We start from the raw sequence: 17,072 nt of genomic DNA on the forward strand, positions 1-17,072 counted from the left end.
TTCGTTGACGTGCAATATGAAACATGATGATCACTAGAACACTCATTGCAGATAGGTTCAAAAATATGCTGTCCATCTACGAAACAACAGAAAAGTATTATTTTAAAAACCTATATCCTTCCATATTGTGAACCCAAACTCTCCATAAAACAAAAGATTAAAAACAGGGTTCTAGGCAATGATGGATAGAAGTCACAACACCTTGACAAAACATAGCTACCAAACACTTGTCGGTACCTAGCAGTGACTATATGCCATAGCCACTCTAAGCCTTCTTCTTATCTTTCAATGGTCCCCTTGGAATCTTACTTAAGACCCTGGCATCAAAGACAGCATACTGCTTCTTGAGCTCGATCATTGCCTTCTCTGCAAATGAGTCCACCTGGTCCTCATATTTCTCGTAGAGAACAGGGACTGTGTGAAGCAAGACAAATGCTGTTTTACAAAATAATATGTCCAATGTCAATAAGCAATAAGTAGAAAGAGTGATTCAATTCAACACATAACAGGAGTAACCACAATACCTATGTAGAACAAGGTCAGGAAGTTGCACCAACTCCCCATTATTGACACAACCCACAGGCCAGCTATAACCTAATTAAGTCCAGCACCATTATATCCATGTAAATGATCATCACAAAATCCAAAATTCGAAAAGTCCAATTCAAAACAAGTACGAAATTCAATCAAGAAATTAAATACATATACTCATGATGCAGTTCAATCACAATCACAATCACCATCAGAATCCCAGGAAAATGTGGAAATACCCTAAATCACACAAATTGCTACAAGGAATTGCAACCATAAAGTACTCAAATCAAAGTGAAAGGAAGCACTCAACATACAGCAAGAAATTTCTTCAGATCTTTTCCTGATGCAATGTCCCGTAAGCAAGCAAAAGCTTGATTGATTTCAATCCTCAGTGCAGAGGCAAACTGAAGGACTGGACCCTCTGGAATATAAACTTCAGGAATGCGCGGGGGAGACCTAAGGTGGAACCAAGTAGGGTGAGAAGCAACTTAAAAATATAACATTGAAGTAGACAACTTGGGCAACCATGTCAATGACAACTTACTTGTTGATAAAGGTAGTAGCATTGGACCACAAGAACAACAAAGCAAGAGAAAGTATGAAGCAATGGCAAATCAGAGTCAGAAGGTGGTATTCAAGCAATTCAAACAAAACCCAAATCACAGTAGCCACGCCCAGCACTCCTCCTGAAATCTTCTTGTTCCTCCACAGAAATACATCCGCAGCTGCACCAGATAGATTAGATTAAGCCATGCCAATTTCCCTCCCTTTTTTAATTGACAGTTTTTGTTTTTGGGAGGGAGGAGAGAGAAATTGATCTAAATTAACTATATGAAAATTGTTATGTTGAAAATGATAAAGCACATTCTAAATGTTGAAAACAGTGCCCAAGAATCTTGAAAGTAATATAGAGATTTTTATAATGATTACTTAGTTTAACTTTGAAAAAAGCGTAAGAACCCTTGAACACTTATTGTAGAAAAGTTCAGTTTACTAAAACCAATAGCATCAAAACTACATAGACTCCTTTAAGTTTCCAGTTTCCAACAAGTCAAGTCAATCCAATAACAAGCTTCAGTTTTGTACATACCCAGATCTAGATCCAGAAGCAACACGCATCAAGAACATCACGAATACAACATCACAATCGAATAAGCAAACTACCAGTCAGGGTTTAAGCCAAAGGAAATCATTGAAATATAAGCCCATATATATCAAACGAAATTACAATCGAAGAAATGATGGAAACGACCGATAAAAAAACAAATGAGAGAAATTAAAACTTGAATCCATGCCCTAATTTTTGCATTTCATAAACAGAAATGAGAAATAATTAAAGCGGAACTAAAAAAAAACAGAGAAGATAAAACGTACGTTTTCCACCACCGAGAGTCTTGTGCACGGGCTTCTCTCGCCCAAAGAGACGATAAATCTTTGATTTCGCCGCAGAAGACGACGCCTTTACCTTGTCGTCATCGGAATCCGAGGAGGAGGACGACGACGAATCGTGATCGTGAAACTTCTCCGTCACCTTTTCCATCATCGATTCAACGGCGGATGAGCTCGATTCCTCGTGATCCGCCATGACTCCTAACTGAAATCCCTCTTATCAATCCCTCAAAACCCTTAATCTTCGAATCGGAACTGAAATCTCCCTCCCTCTCTCTCTCTCTCTCTCCCGCAAAGGCTGAAATGTAATCAGTTTCAGTTCTCTTTGTAACAGCTCCGCTCCTCATGCGGTGCAAGTGTGGGGTCCAAGCTAGGACATGCAATCTCAGCCGTTCAAAAGCCCAAGACCGAACCTAGTGCCGAGCCTCTTGGCTCGGACCCTACATTAATGGCTTGCAGGACTAACGACCGTTAGATTGCGGCAAACGGCGTTAATCAGCCGTTTCTCTTCGTACACGTGGCGAAGCATGGGGCCTCGAGTTTATAAAGGTCACTGACGAGGAGCATGACGGTAATGCCGTCACGTTCTCCCGACACGTGGCGTGCTTTCGGCACTGCTGTGTCTTTTCTTTTTCTGGATTTGTCCGGAAAAGTCTTTTTAGTCATTAAGAAATTTGAAAATATGATCTCATTATTTTTTTAAAAAAAAATTTACTTGTTTATTAAAAAAAATTATCCCACAAATTGATTTGAAGGGCTCATATTTTTATTAAATAATATATTGGCTTTAATTTTTTTTCATAAATTTTTTATCCTCCCATCACTCAAATTTAAATGATTATAAATATATATATATTCAAACTAAGATTTTAAAAAATTTTATATTATATTTTATTTATATATATATATATTCAAAATAAGATTTTAAAAAATTTTCTTAGTACTTCGATTTTAAAAATTATAAAATTATAAAATTTATGTTTAGTTTACTTCTTAAAGAAATTCTTTAATGTATATGGTGAAATAATTTTGCTCAACATTCATACCATGTTCTCAAGTTTTTTGGGCAAAAGTATATAAGTAAAAATAATGATTGAATTTAATGAGAGAGAAAGAGAGAAATCATGTGAATCTTGTTTTGAAAATGGAAAAAGATTAGAAAATATAAAAAGGATTGCTTATAATAAATTTTGATAACCCTATCCACACATTTGTTCCATACGAATCGTGTTTTGAAAGAGGAGAGATTTGAATATATATATATATATATATATATATATATATATATATATATATATATAAAACTCAACTCCCTTATAAGAAAATTTGATAATTCTGTAAAAACCCACATATTGATTCTATGTGAATGGATCGAATGTTTGAAGATAGATTGAATTTGAATAAAATCTAATATAAAATTATATTAAAATTTATTGAAATCTACATAAATCAAAATCTAAGATTCAAAATTTATACTTTCAAACGCTAATTGAGAGATTCGATAAAAGTTAATAATTTGTAAATGGCCACATGCATTCATTTGTGTGTATTGTCATCCAATCACAACCCTCTCGCTTCAATCTCCACAGCTCCATAACTTTTGCCCCTTTTTTCTTAATCTGCAATAGGTTTTTTTCTTTTTTTATCAAGAAAGAAAAAAGTATCGAACAGAGAGAGACAGAGAGAGAGAGAGAGAGAGAGAGAGAGAGACTACGTGGAATGAAATACAAGTTAAGAAAGTAAAGAGCCATGTGGCTAGAGCAAAAATAATGGTATTGCACTTTCACCTTATATCCCTCTTGCCCTCATTTCTCTTTCATTATCCAAATTAAATAGAACAAAAATCATTCTCTTATTTTTCATTCATACCATTTTTCTAGTCGCACCAAATAATAGAGAAAGACCTATGAACCTAAGCATCACTTTTTTTACCATTTGGAATTCATGTAAACCCTGGAGAATTATTCTCACAATTGATGAAGGCTAATCTAGTTGAGCTTGTAGTATATATGATTAGAACTAAAATTGTTTTATTATTATGTTGAAGTTTTATAAACACATGATTGTACCATCATATGGTGTTAGCAATTATTATTTTATAAAATAATGAATTATGATGTTAATCCTTTCTTTTTCATTGGTGTGGATATTTGATTATTTTGATCCTTTAATATTGATATGCTAACTCCTATACAGCTACCGGCCTATCTTGTGGTAGTCCATCAAATTCATCCAAGCTAAGGCTTCAATCTAGTCTATGTTGGCATTTAGTTCATATTATTTCTATAAGCGCGATGTTGATTGCAAGTAAATATTAAAGCTTTTCCAACGAACTAACATGGCTTTGAACACATCATATCGGTTTTAACGCATACTTAGAATTTCATCTAATTAATTCAATATGTGTCGAACAACCACACATTAAAGGAAAAATTATACTCTGTATCATCTTTAAAAGAAAGGTTTTAAACTCGATAGAGATTTTACCTAAAATATGAAGAATGGCTCTGACATGCAAGATGAAATATCCTAATTTTATCATTTCTTATGCAAAGACTTTAAATTTAAAAGGAATTTCAAGTTTTCCCCACATGCAAGACAACTCTTCATTCCCACGAACATCAAGGTCTAACGCACATGAGGACTTAAAAGATTCCTTTACACACCGAGCCAATGTAATCATTAGGTTGGGCTACTAGATTACATCATATTTTAGGCAATCAATCAAATTATTAGGATTTAATTGATTGTGATTCCAATATATAATTGTATATATATGATGTCAATAGTCAATTGACCCTAATAATTTCTCTATAAAAAATATCCCTAGAAAATGTTATTATACATATCTCATTCATTTTGTTAGTACTAGTATGACAACATCCAACTTCTAGTTATGTTGCATTCAGCTAATTAATATTAAATCTACATATCAATTATGTTTTATTTTGAATTTTTTATGGAACCATTTATCATCCCTTTCATGCCCAAGGTAGTGAGTCGTCTCTCTCATCACACCACTTTTTTCTTCTTTCATATTTTCATTATTTTTACATACTTGTTATCCAAGTAAAATAGAGAATGTACAAAAAAGAGAATCCAACAATTCTTAGGGTCTCAAGCTTTAGAGATACCAAGTAAGGGAGTCCTTGTTAAAGGAAATCTTAAAATTGGTAAGAGAATTCTTAGCAGAGAGAAATGAAGAGAGTGTGCATATTGACTCACAAATATGTAAAAAGATCCCAATTGAAGTGAGGTTAGAGATACTTATAAGAGAAAGGTAAGCATATATTAGTTATCAAATGAAAGGATGCCATCCTAAGACCCAATCAATGAGAAACAAGTAGATTCTTGTGTTAGGACGATTCTCGAGTAAGAAAGATGAAAATAGGTGTAATTCAAATGATACTTGATAAAAACTAGAGCGTTTCTAAAAAAACCCTTGGTTTGTCACTTTCCAACCAAAGCTCTCTAAAACATCTTAGATTGAGATCAATACAAGAACCCTACCATGCACTCGACGATCAATCCCACTACCTGCAATTATAGTAAAATATAACCTTAATACTCGAAATGTTCTTTAAAAACTTGGCACAACAAACTCCACCACCCACAGTATAAGTTTCTCCTTAAATATGGATTTGACCTCACAAGTGCTTATTCTTATTGTTGAGTTAGTTTGTGTGGTTAATCACACATTTTAGTCGAAATACAGAGAAACCTTAATACTCAAAATGTTCTTTAAATAGTTGGCACGACAAACCCCACCACCCACAATATAAGTTTCTCCTTAAATATGGATTTGACCTCACAAGTGCTTATTCTTATTGTTGAGCTAGTTTACGCGGTTAATCACACATTTTAGTTGAAATATAGAGGACCATAAGTTTGATTTAATTCAAACTTACCGTTTGAAAAATGTGAAACTTTATTAAAGAGGTAAAACTTTATATCCTAGCAACAAACCCTATAATAGCTACCATATATACAAGAAGGTTTGATTTCATTTAAAGTGTATACACACAAATCTAATGAATGCACTATTGGGAGGTAGTTTTGAATTACACATCAATTTGTAGAGCACAATTGTCTTTAGCATAAATATAGATTGATAATTTTGAACTTAGAAATCAATTTTGAATCTCAACATATTTTAAGAAGTCAATAATTACTGAAAAAATAAAAAGGGAATCCTTGTGAGAAGCAAAACCAATCTCCAATCATGTTCTGATCAAATTCTCAAAAAATACAAGCAAAGTGGGAGAAGGAGGGGGGGGGGGGGGGGGGGGAAGCATCAAGATTCACACAATTCAATTTTTTAAGTCTACTTCGATGAGGAAAAGTTTTTTATTATGAATCACATAGTAGTGCGCAAATATCTGAATCATTCGATGAGAAAACCATAACTAAATACACTTATCCTATATTTGGGTAGCTTATAGATTTGGATTTGTATTGGATTTGAATAAAGTGTAATAAAAATTGTATTAAATTTTGTCAAAATCTACCCCTATCCAAATATGATCCAAAATCCATGCTTTCAATTAAAAGGATAAAAGAGGATAAGAGATGAAAAGAGATATACTTTGAATGATGATTGAAACTAGAGCACTCTAAAAAACCCTTGGTTTGACACTTTCCAACCAAAGCTCCCTAAAACTTCTTATATTAAGATCGATACAAGAACCCTACCGTCCACCTAATGATCAATCCCACTACTGCAATTATAGTAAAATATAACCTTAACACACGAAACGTTCTTTATATACTTGGCACGACAAACCCATTCACCCACAGTATTAAGTTTCTCCTTAAATATGAATTTGACCTCTCAAGTGCTTATCCTTATTATTGAGCTAGTTTATGTGGTTAATCACACATTTTTGTTGAAATATGGAGGACCATAAGTTTGATTTAATTCAAACTTACAATTTGAAAAATGCGAAACTCCCTCGAAGAGGTAAAGTTTTATATTCTACCAACAAACCCCGTAATGGCTACCATCTACACAAGGAGGTTTGATGTCATTCAGTGTATACACTCAAAACTAACAAATGAACTCATGTCAATTTATAGAGCACCATTTGTCCTTAGCATAAATATAGATTGACAATTTTGAACTTAGAAATTAATTTTGAATAACACATTTTGAGAAGTCAAGTATTGAAGCTTATTGAAGTTTCCTTCAATAATTACCAAAAAAAAAAAGGGAATCCTTGTGAAAAGCAAAGCCAATCACCAATCATCTGTTTTGATCAAATTCTCAAATAAACAAGCAAAGTCGGGGGGAAGATAAGCATCAAGACTCGCACAATTCAATTTTTTAAGCCTACTTAGAAGAGGAAAAGTTTAGCAGCGCGTAAATATCTTAATCATTTGATGTACAAACCATAACTAAACACACTTATCCTATGTTTGACTAGCGTATGAATTTGAATTTGTATTGAATTTGAATAAAGTGTAATAGAAATTGTATTAAAATTTGTCCAAATCCACTTAAATCCAAATCCAAGACCTGAAATCCATGCCTAAAGAAAGAAATTCGCCACTGAAACTTGAAAGACAGGACCTTGTATCCATAGGCCTAGAGAAAGAAATTCAACGCATTCTGTTAAAAGTGCAATTGAACCATTGGAGGGCACGGTCTGTTTCGAATCCAGACTAACTCAACATTCTCCATTCAGAGAACAGTAAATGGAATAAAATTATTACCAATAAACATACAATCACATAATTTTGAAGGAGAAGAGAGATTAATAATACAAAATTAGAGCTGGAACGTTCAGGCATTGAAGAGTTAAAAACATGTAATAAAATTTCAGGGAAAATGTTTTTATTCTTCTACACAGTACATATAAACTGCACAATACATCTCCTGAGACGAGAACGGCAGCATTTTAAAATTTGCTTGAGCCAAAGACATAATCAGCTCATAACATAACCTTCGTCAAAACCTCAAATACTTGCTACAAAAATTTACTTCATTTCAAAATACTATGGCTCAATTTCTATTATTAACTAACCCCATTCTGGAAAAAAAATAACCACCCTCTCCCTCTCTAGGGCATTAATAAGTACTGCCCTTTTAGCAAGTAATAATGGTTACATCAATGAACGATTATAAATTACACATTTTAACAACGCTTAACAGGCAAAAATGGTTAAAACTCATGAATCATAGCCAACTTTACTACTAATGAAATGAAGACCAACTTACCTCTTCTTGCCTTTTTTCCTTCCCTTCACTTGTTTTTCTAGACTTCTAAGCCTTTGACTCATAATCGAAGATGATGAAATTTTTCGCTCAATAATTTTTGCAGGTTCGACTTGTGTGGAAGAAGCTTCCTGTGTCACTGCCACAGAACGTTTTAGTGCAGGCCAAGAGAAGGCAGGCTGTGATGCTGTAGTAGCCGGTGCAACAGGTATCTCAGGAATACCAAAAAACTTCTTTACCTCGGGGCGTTTGATTACTGAAGAATTTAAAAATAAAATTAAATGCTGAAAAATTAAAGGGGAAACTTTGAGAATGTGAATACTTGGTGCAATTCAGCATTATTTTATTTTATTTTTTTGTTTTCAAAATTGTAGTGGAAATTAACTTCAAAATGTAGGAAAAAAATGGAAAATGTAAATTTGCGGTCAATGGTTAGTGGATCCTATTCATGATTAGAATCAGCATTTTCCCAAAATGCCTTTTCTTTTCCCCAATATAATTCAAGACAGTAGTTCACTTGCGGAGATTTTTTTTCTTGAGACTGTAACAAATCAGCCGTCATTGGAGTTCGCAAAATGAGAGAAAATATTAAATTAGAATATCATGCATATCATTGGAAAAGCTGATTATATTGGGGAAAAGAAAGAGGGGGGGTGGGGTGGGACATTACCTAGACCATACATAAGTGAGAACAAGTTGGAGGTAACCCAATAACAAAATATTGCCTGCAGAAATAGAAACACAATTGGAAGTTAAATTCATCCTAGCTTCAAGACATAGATAACATGAAAATATTTTATATATGAGTAGATTGAATACCTGATGAACTTGAAATAATCATCAAGACAAAGGACACAACTAAAAGAAAATCAAATATAACAAAACCATAACAAGAATTTGCCATCCTTTGTATCTTAATAGCTCATGCAAGTAAAAGGAAACCTGAAGTAGCCAACTTAGATGATCATTTAAAAATTAATTAGAGCAAGAGTTGTGAGAATATGCTGAACTTTTGTGAGGGGCCAAAATATATGCCTTGTAAGAACCTCTTTTCATACCATAAATGATGAACAGTCTCAGAATTCAAAGCATTGTGCTAATAGTAATAATGATAAGAAAACCATAAAAAGAAGGAAAAAGAAACAGAATGTACCTTAGGAAAATTTTGGGTAAAAAAAACAGTGGCAACAGCAAGACCCCTACAAACATTTTTCATGGTTTTAGCCACCGGATTTCCTTCCAGACCTTCTTGTGCATTGCACTGAGGAAAAATAGAACATCAGGTACTGCAAACAGATCCAAACTGAAGGGATAGGATGCAAAATTGAAAGAAACCAGAGATAAAGCACATAGCAAACGCTAGAAAGGCACCAAGCCCATATGATCATATGAGAAATAAAACAACATACTTAAGGACTGATTCAGGTAAGTTATGATACAAATTTTTTTTTCTCATTTGAGCAGAGAGTAAATCATTGAGAAAAAAAAGTTAAAATGCAAAACTAGAAAATATAATCTCAATACAGACTCATCAACAATAAAGTTGTCTAGAATTCCTAAAGTATAGACCAATAAATTTTCTCGTCAACATTTTCATACGAAAAATAAGACAGCTCTGATTGAATACTCCAATAAAAATTGCCACACAAAATGGATATTGCCATTTCTCTATTTCAATACAGTTGCGGGACCTTTGGTTTGCGGCATAAAAAATATTCCCATAAAATGACATTCTTGGGAAGGAATGCCTGATTCATGGGAATATTTTTGTTTGGTTCACATTGTAAGATTACCAAGAATGTACAAAAGATTCTTATGTCAATGTTTAGTTCAACATGGGAATCATGGAAGACATTTCACAAAAATGACTGTTATACCCTAAACATGTGTGTAATCAATATATAAAGAATAACTATATTTTCAAAAAAAAAAATCACTAAGAATGTCCTAAAATTTTCAACAATCATAAATTTAAAAAAAACTTTTTAACACCTAAATAATCAATTAGCTCAAATAATTGAGGGCAATGCAATGCGTAAATATTAACTATTTTATTAAAAATTCATAACATTATTTTTTATTAATAATTTATTATTTTAAATATATATGTTATAGGGGCACTATTGTCCAACTAGTGAAAATAGTGAGAGCAAATTGATCCAAAAATAACATTTGAGGGATGGTGGAAATAAGATGCCCATGTTTCATGGGAATCCTTTAATTCCTAGTAATGTAAACATTCCCGCCACATCATATTTCCATGCTCAAACAAACCTATGAATGAGATGTCACGGGCAACACATTTCCAAGAATCTTCAAAGAAGTCACAAACCAAACACCCCCTTGGGGTATACATTTAGGATGTTATCCATCACAAACTTCCTAGAACGCAGTTGGGTCTATAGAATCAATAAGTATACCAATAGAAAATTGAGGATCAAAAAGGTTAGTCTCCAACAATCCATCAAGATCATAAATTCTGAAAAATGCACAAAATTATGCATTTATCAGAAGTCAACAACCCCCATCCTAACCCCCCAACCTAATCCATCATTTTTTTCAAATGATGCAAGGATCAGTAAGAAATAGATTTGGAGGCAATCTCAGCACCATCCCTCATGACTGAAGCACATGGCTCAAAATAAAAGATGCCTACCTCCACAGTTATCAAGAATGTCAATCCAGTCAACACAGGAAAGACATATAGACTATCTGGAGTTGTGAGATCGGTAAACCAGAATGCTCCCCCACCTTTGAAAGAAGGAACCTTTTCTACCATGTTTGTAATCTACAAGTACAGTGATCAGAGAAACATTTAAGTAGCAGTAAGTTCTAAAAATGAAAGAAATGACTTCATTGATATTGTGAGGATAGAGTTTATTTGTCTTACAGCAATGTAGAAACTGACGAAGATAGGACCTTGTATGAAGAGTCCCTTCAATGGAGAGAATGGAGTCACACCATATCTGCAGTTTCCAAATCATAACAAAATGAAAAATAAAAAATAAAAAATAAAAAATGAAGAAAACCAAAGATCAATGGGGCAGGAAGAGATTAGGTTACATCAACCCTTGGTTTCCTGCATCAAATGATCCTTAGTGCATGATCTTAGCAAAATCAGGTAATTTTATAATCCTCTATTTATTTTAAGTCTCTAAACACATTTAACTCCCTAAACTCCACAGACGCATCTATCAATGAATCATTCAGTTAAATTTGATATGAGCATCAACGACCCTAACACCTTGTATGGTTCGTCAAATTAGGACTGGGGAGATGAAATTCAGACCCCGATTCCCGTTCCAACGTTTGGTTTTACATAAAGAGGGCAGAATCACATTCCAAGCAAATGCTAATTCCCGCATTCAATGAAATGGTGACTCCTCCTTACTAGTGAGAACTAAAATTATAATACCAACTATTTTTTGAAGAACATTTATAACCCATGCTAAATAATAAATTCCAGAAAGAACAAAAGATATCTATCTTTTAGGTGGGCCGTTGTTAATGATGACAACAAAAACAACAATAATAATGGCAATTGTAGTAACAACAATAATAAAAAATCTCTGGTGAAATTTCCTAAACCTGATGAAATACAATAAACTCTCTCGTCACCTCTGATCACCTATCACCATCTCCAGTGGTATTTCTTAAACCTGATGAACTCCAATAACTCTCTCGTCACTTTTGTTCACCCCATGCTATCTTCCAACACGTCTCTTCCCCTCCAATCGTCTTTCATCATTTCTTCTCATCACCTCCAATAAAACTTCCTGAACCCTTCTGCCATTAATCCTAAGATTCTACCCATTTTCTCACTCATTTGACTTTTTCAACCTATTTCCATATTAATAATCTGTAGGAAGCAGAAATTGAGGTTCTCATGGTTTTTCACCATTCTTTCAAGGTGAAAAGAAAAGTCTATAACTTTGATAGTTTGGAGAATGATTTAATTCATAAAACTGAGTTTGTGGGTAGCCGATTGCCCTTTTTGGTGCTGAAAAATGATGAATTTCAGTGGTTCTTGACTCAGATTAAGGATATTTGGTCGGGTCTTTGTGGTTCAGATAAGACTATTGGTTATTTACCGCTCAAGAGTGGGAGGACATTTTCTTCACCTAAAGCTACTGTGGAATATATAGGGAAGATTTTTGTGCTTGGAAATGTATAGAGAAGGAGGTTCTAGCAGTTCTCTTTGTTTTCCAAAGGGTTCTGAGGCAGATGGATGTTGGAAGCTCTTCTGTCCTTTGAAGGATTTTGTTGTTTGCGAAGTGAGTTTTGAAGGATTCAGGATTGATGTTTTGTTGTACTGATTGTGGTTCCACAAATGTGTGAAGGATCAAGGAAGGTAGGAGTGTCATGGCGCTGAGAAGGCCGAATAATTCATATGCTGAAGTTCTTTGATCAGCTCTGACAAAGGGCACCATAGTTGCCAGCGAGGGTGTGGCTCAAAATCGCTGGAACCAAATTGCAAATAATCTGGGATCCTCTTCTATGGCAGGCAAACAAATGGCTCAAAATTGATGGTACCAGTTTGCAAACAATCAAGGATTCTCTTCATTCATTCGGTGAAATGGTGGGAAGGGGAGGTGATTTCAGGATAGGGCTTGGTTTTAAAATTTTAAACCAGTTGGGAGGTTAGTTTCTAGTTTTCGCCGAAACAGGTTTAATGCTATTAGGCCTAAAGAAGCAAAGAATGGGCCTGTGGTGAGCCAATACAGCTGAGTGCTATAGAAAATTGGATACAATTTGGGCTGTGGTTAAGAAAAATACAGTTGATGGAATTACCAAGATTAATGAAGACTAATTGGCAGACCAAATTGAGTTGAGGGAGGTCCACACCATTCACTCTATTGCTGAAACAGAACAGTAGTTTTACGATAAAAAAGTACTGTAGAAGAGAACAGAAAACTTGGAAAAGATGCTTTACAAGGGATTGTTGAAATCAATACTCAAAGATGTTTTGAAGGATTTGCAGAAAAAAAAAAAAAAAAAAGTGTAATCTAATAATTTACAGATGACTATTCCTGTGCAAGACGCTATTTCTGATGGTTCTATGGAACAAATGGATGAGCAGCACAAACTTTTATCATTGAAAGTGGAAGAGGTAAGGCTGCATACTCTAGATCCATTGTCGTCCGCCCCTTCCCTGCACCTCGCATATGCAGGAGCACAGTATTAAAAAATTGGTGCATAACGGCCGTTACAGTCTGTATGTATCATTGGCTTTAGAGACTGTTATAGGGCATATCTCTGAGGTATGCCAATCCACAACCGCAATGTATCAACAAGCTGTTACTGCGCCAGATTGGCTGTGAATAACTAAAACATGTTTTTTAGTCCCTTTTATATTTCCCCCTTTCTTTTCCCTTTATTGAAACTTAGAAACTCAATTTTAAGTTGGTCTATTAAGTTGGTGACATTTCTATTTTTTTTTAAAAATCATTTTTTGGTTTATTTTCCTTGACATTTATTATGCATTTTTTCAAAAACTAACATTAAAATAAACCCAAATTTTTCTCTCATTAAAGATATGTTCGTATTCTAAGTTTGTTCAATTTTATTTTGTTTCTTCTGTTTTTCTTACACCTAGTTTGGAGACTACAATACATTCTATTGTATGCGCTTTTGTTTTGTTTAACAATATGAACATTCTATATTTCAATTTGGATAACAAAAATTATATTAAGAGTACAAAAGATGGCAATCCATATTTTATATTTCTTTATACTTATGATTTCTTAGCTTGAATTTTACTTATAGTCAATAAAGAAATGAAAAGTAGCAAATGCATGCTTCTTCTCGCCAATAGCAACTAAAACAACCAAGATGACATCCAATACCTGTAATATATGTTGCATTTAAATTAATTAAAATTTACTAAAAATCATTTAAAGCATTAGTATAAAGGATTCTAGGATCAAAACATATGAATTTATATTCTTTTAAGAAGTTTGCTAATGCAAAAGAAAAAAAAAATGAATTCAAGGACTGTTACCCATTATGTAACATTCGGACCGCTACACCATGACTGCTACCATTTCGCGGACCATTACGTTATTTAAAATCATGCGCAGGAGCTTCATGCACTGGGTCTTCCCTTTTTTTAGGGGGTTTTACCTATTGTTCCTTCAAAAGATTGTCTTCCCGTTCAGATTGTTAATGGGTTCCAGTAGTTGAGAAAGGTATGGCTGAGAATGACCTTTTCATGGAAGATCAAGGGGATCCCACATCCCAAAGAGGTATAGTACCCGTACCTTGTCAAATTTACTCCTAATTCTTTATGCCAAAAGGATACATCTCACGAGGGAGAAGTTGTGACCATTAATTCAATAGGGGGTAATACAGACAACCGAGAACATCTATTATGAAACATTTTGATAGTTTTATTAGTGATTGTGAATTGAGGGATCTTCCACTGGGTAATGCTCTATTTTGTTGCCGTGTGACCTGGAGGTCACAAGTTTAAGGTGTGGAAACAGCCTATGGCAGAAAATGCAAGGTAAGGCTGCATACTATAGACCCATCATGGTTCGCCCCTTCCCCATACCCTGCATATGCGAGAGCTTTGTGCACCGGGGTGCCCCTTTTTAATGCTTTATTTTTCATGGCCCAGCAGGGAGAGGAGGTGTGGGGAAGAGAGGTAGTTAGATGCTTAGATAAGTTCTTGTTTTCTAGTGATTAGGAGGGTGAGTTTCCTAATCCTTCTCAGCGGGTTTATTTAGGCCAGTGTCAAATCATTTCCCCATTCTATTATTCTAACAAGTTCAAGTGGGGGCCAACTCCGATCAGATTTGAAATTATGTGGCTTGGTCATTTTGAATATTTGGTTTGGAATGTTTAGAGTGAGAATGTTGAGAAGGGTTAGGAAGCTTTTAGGTTTATGAAAAAATTAAAGCGTCGAAAAGAAGAGTTGAAAATCTGGAATACTGAAGTTTTGGGGGATTTTAGGGCAAATAAATACAACATTTAAGTGAGATGAATTTGTTGGACAGAAAAGAAGAAGAGAGGAGTCTTTTGGATGTGATAAGGTGAAGAGGTTAAAGCTGATTAATGATTTAGAGAAGGTGATTTTTAGGGAGTTGAGGAGTTAAAGGAAAAAAAGACACAGTTTTAAGTGGGTTAGGGAAGGTGACTGCAATTCTAAATTTTATCATAATTTAACCACTGGTAGGAGGAGGAATATTATTATGGAATTGAAATTGAAGGGAGGAGAGGTAACGACTGACTCCTATTTGAAAACCGAGGGGATTACAGATTTTTTTGCTAATTTTTTTATTGAGGATGTTTGTAGGCCTATGTCTGAGGGGTTGGATTGAGGTCCTATTTGCAGTCATCAGATGCGGTGATTGGAGCGGCCTTTTGAGGAAAATGAGGTTAAAGTGTCGGTTGTGTTTAAGATGGAGAGGGATGAGGTGCCGGGTCCATTTAGCATGGTTTTCGTCCAAGATTGTTGGGATATTGTTAGAGGGGATTTACTGAAGATCTTCAATGAATTCTTTTTTAATGGGATTTTAGGTAAAAGCATTAACTCAACTTTTATCACTTTGGTGCCTAAGAAGAATAGTTCTATTAAAGTTGACGATTTTTGGCCTATCAGTTTAGTCGCTCGTGTATATAAGATCATTGCAAAGGTTTTAGCTGAGAGGCTGGGTTTTGAGATACGAGATGCTCTTCTCGAGGCTCAAAGTGCTTTTGTGGGGGAATAGGAAGATTTTAGATGCTATTTTAGTAGCAACTGAGGTTATTGAGGATGTTCCAAGGAGATATTTAATGTAGACTTGCATATGATCAAGTAAGTTGAACGAACTTGATAAAATCTTTTTAAGAAAGTGGTTGGTCAAAGATGGAAATCTTGGATGAGGGGTTGTTTATCTACTGCTTCCTTCTAATATTATTAATGGAAAGCCTAACTCTTGGTTCAGGGCTTCAAGGGGAAGAGGCAAGGAGGTCCTCTTTCTCCTTCTCTATTTGTTCTTGTGATAGGTGTTTTGAGTAGATTGGTTTACATAGCTGTAAATAGAGGTCCCGTGAGAGGGAACGGGTGGGATACAAGGGGGTTGTGGTTTCTCATCTTCAGTTTGAAGATGATATTATTTCTTTTTAGAAGATCATAGGGAGTCTCTTTTAAACTTGCTCACTATGTTTGCAATTGTTTGAGAGGGTCTTTGGGTTGCTCCTTTGTGACCGGTTGGTCATGGGTTCGAGTCCAAGGAAACACTCTCTCTGCATAAAAGTAGGGGTAAGGTTGCATACACTGTGACGACCCTCCCCTTACCCTCACAAAGCGGTGAGCCTTATGGCCCGGGGACGCCCTTTTTTTTATAGGATCTTCGGTTTAAAAATAAATTTGGGGAAGCGTGGATTAGTTTGTATCAATTTTTGGCTATTTCTAGATCTCTGGGATTGTCCTCTTTAGTTGGGTATGGTAATCTTGATTGGCCTTTTTGATTTATCTAGATGTGCCTCTAGGTGGTAATCCTAGAATGGTTGGGTTTTGGGATCCTATGGTGGAGAAGGTGTCTAAGAGGTTGGATGGGAGGAAAGGCACTTTATTTTCTCTAGGTGGGTATCATACTCATTTAGGCTTGCCTTGAGAGTATTCCTCTTTATTTCCTGTCTATCTCTAGAATCCTGGCTTTCGTGCTTTGGTGGGTTTCCGAGAACCTTTCGATGACCTATGTTGTGTTGAAGGGATATCTATATGATCTGATCGATTGCGTAAATCCCGCGGCAGCAACGGAACCAGGGAAAGTATACAGAAAAGACAGTTCTTTTCTATTCAATGAGAGACTTTCTTTGATCAGGGGTAGGGGAGAATAAAGATCATTTGATTAGTTGGGAAGTTGTATGTAGGTCTAAAAAGGAGGGGTTTGGGTCTTAGTATGTTGGTGTTTAAGAACATTGTTTTAATGGATAAATGTTTGTCGTG

General features: G+C 34.9%; 2 protein-coding genes across 2 annotated transcripts in view; both read right to left on the minus strand.

Moving 5' to 3' along the window:
• Window positions 1-2,340, minus strand: LOC131157412 (reticulon-like protein B2). Its single transcript, XM_058111548.1, has 5 exons — window positions 1,909-2,340; window positions 1,079-1,259; window positions 849-990; window positions 525-594; window positions 1-435 (listed from the first exon to the last, which is right to left on the minus strand). Exons 1-5 carry the CDS (start codon window positions 2,117-2,119, stop codon window positions 266-268), a joined length of 774 nt encoding a protein of 257 aa, XP_057967531.1. The 5' UTR covers window positions 2,120-2,340; the 3' UTR covers window positions 1-265.
• A 5,546-nt stretch (window positions 2,341-7,886) lies between these two features.
• Window positions 7,887-17,072, minus strand: part of LOC131157413 (mitochondrial inner membrane protein OXA1-like) — a 51,024-nt gene continuing 41,838 nt past the window's right edge. The window contains exons 6-10 of the mRNA XM_058111549.1: window positions 11,028-11,103; window positions 10,794-10,925; window positions 9,291-9,398; window positions 8,808-8,862; window positions 7,887-8,393 (exon numbers count right to left, since the gene is read on the minus strand). Of these exons, the coding sequence (XP_057967532.1) occupies window positions 8,137-8,393; window positions 8,808-8,862; window positions 9,291-9,398; window positions 10,794-10,925; window positions 11,028-11,103 (628 nt within the window). The 3' untranslated portion in view covers window positions 7,887-8,136. The remainder of the gene's footprint in view (window positions 8,394-8,807; window positions 8,863-9,290; window positions 9,399-10,793; window positions 10,926-11,027; window positions 11,104-17,072) is intronic.

This window comes from Malania oleifera, chromosome 6, assembly GCF_029873635.1.
Source record: "Malania oleifera isolate guangnan ecotype guangnan chromosome 6, ASM2987363v1, whole genome shotgun sequence".
In the NCBI taxonomy this organism is placed as follows: Eukaryota; Viridiplantae; Streptophyta; class Magnoliopsida; order Santalales; family Ximeniaceae; genus Malania; species Malania oleifera.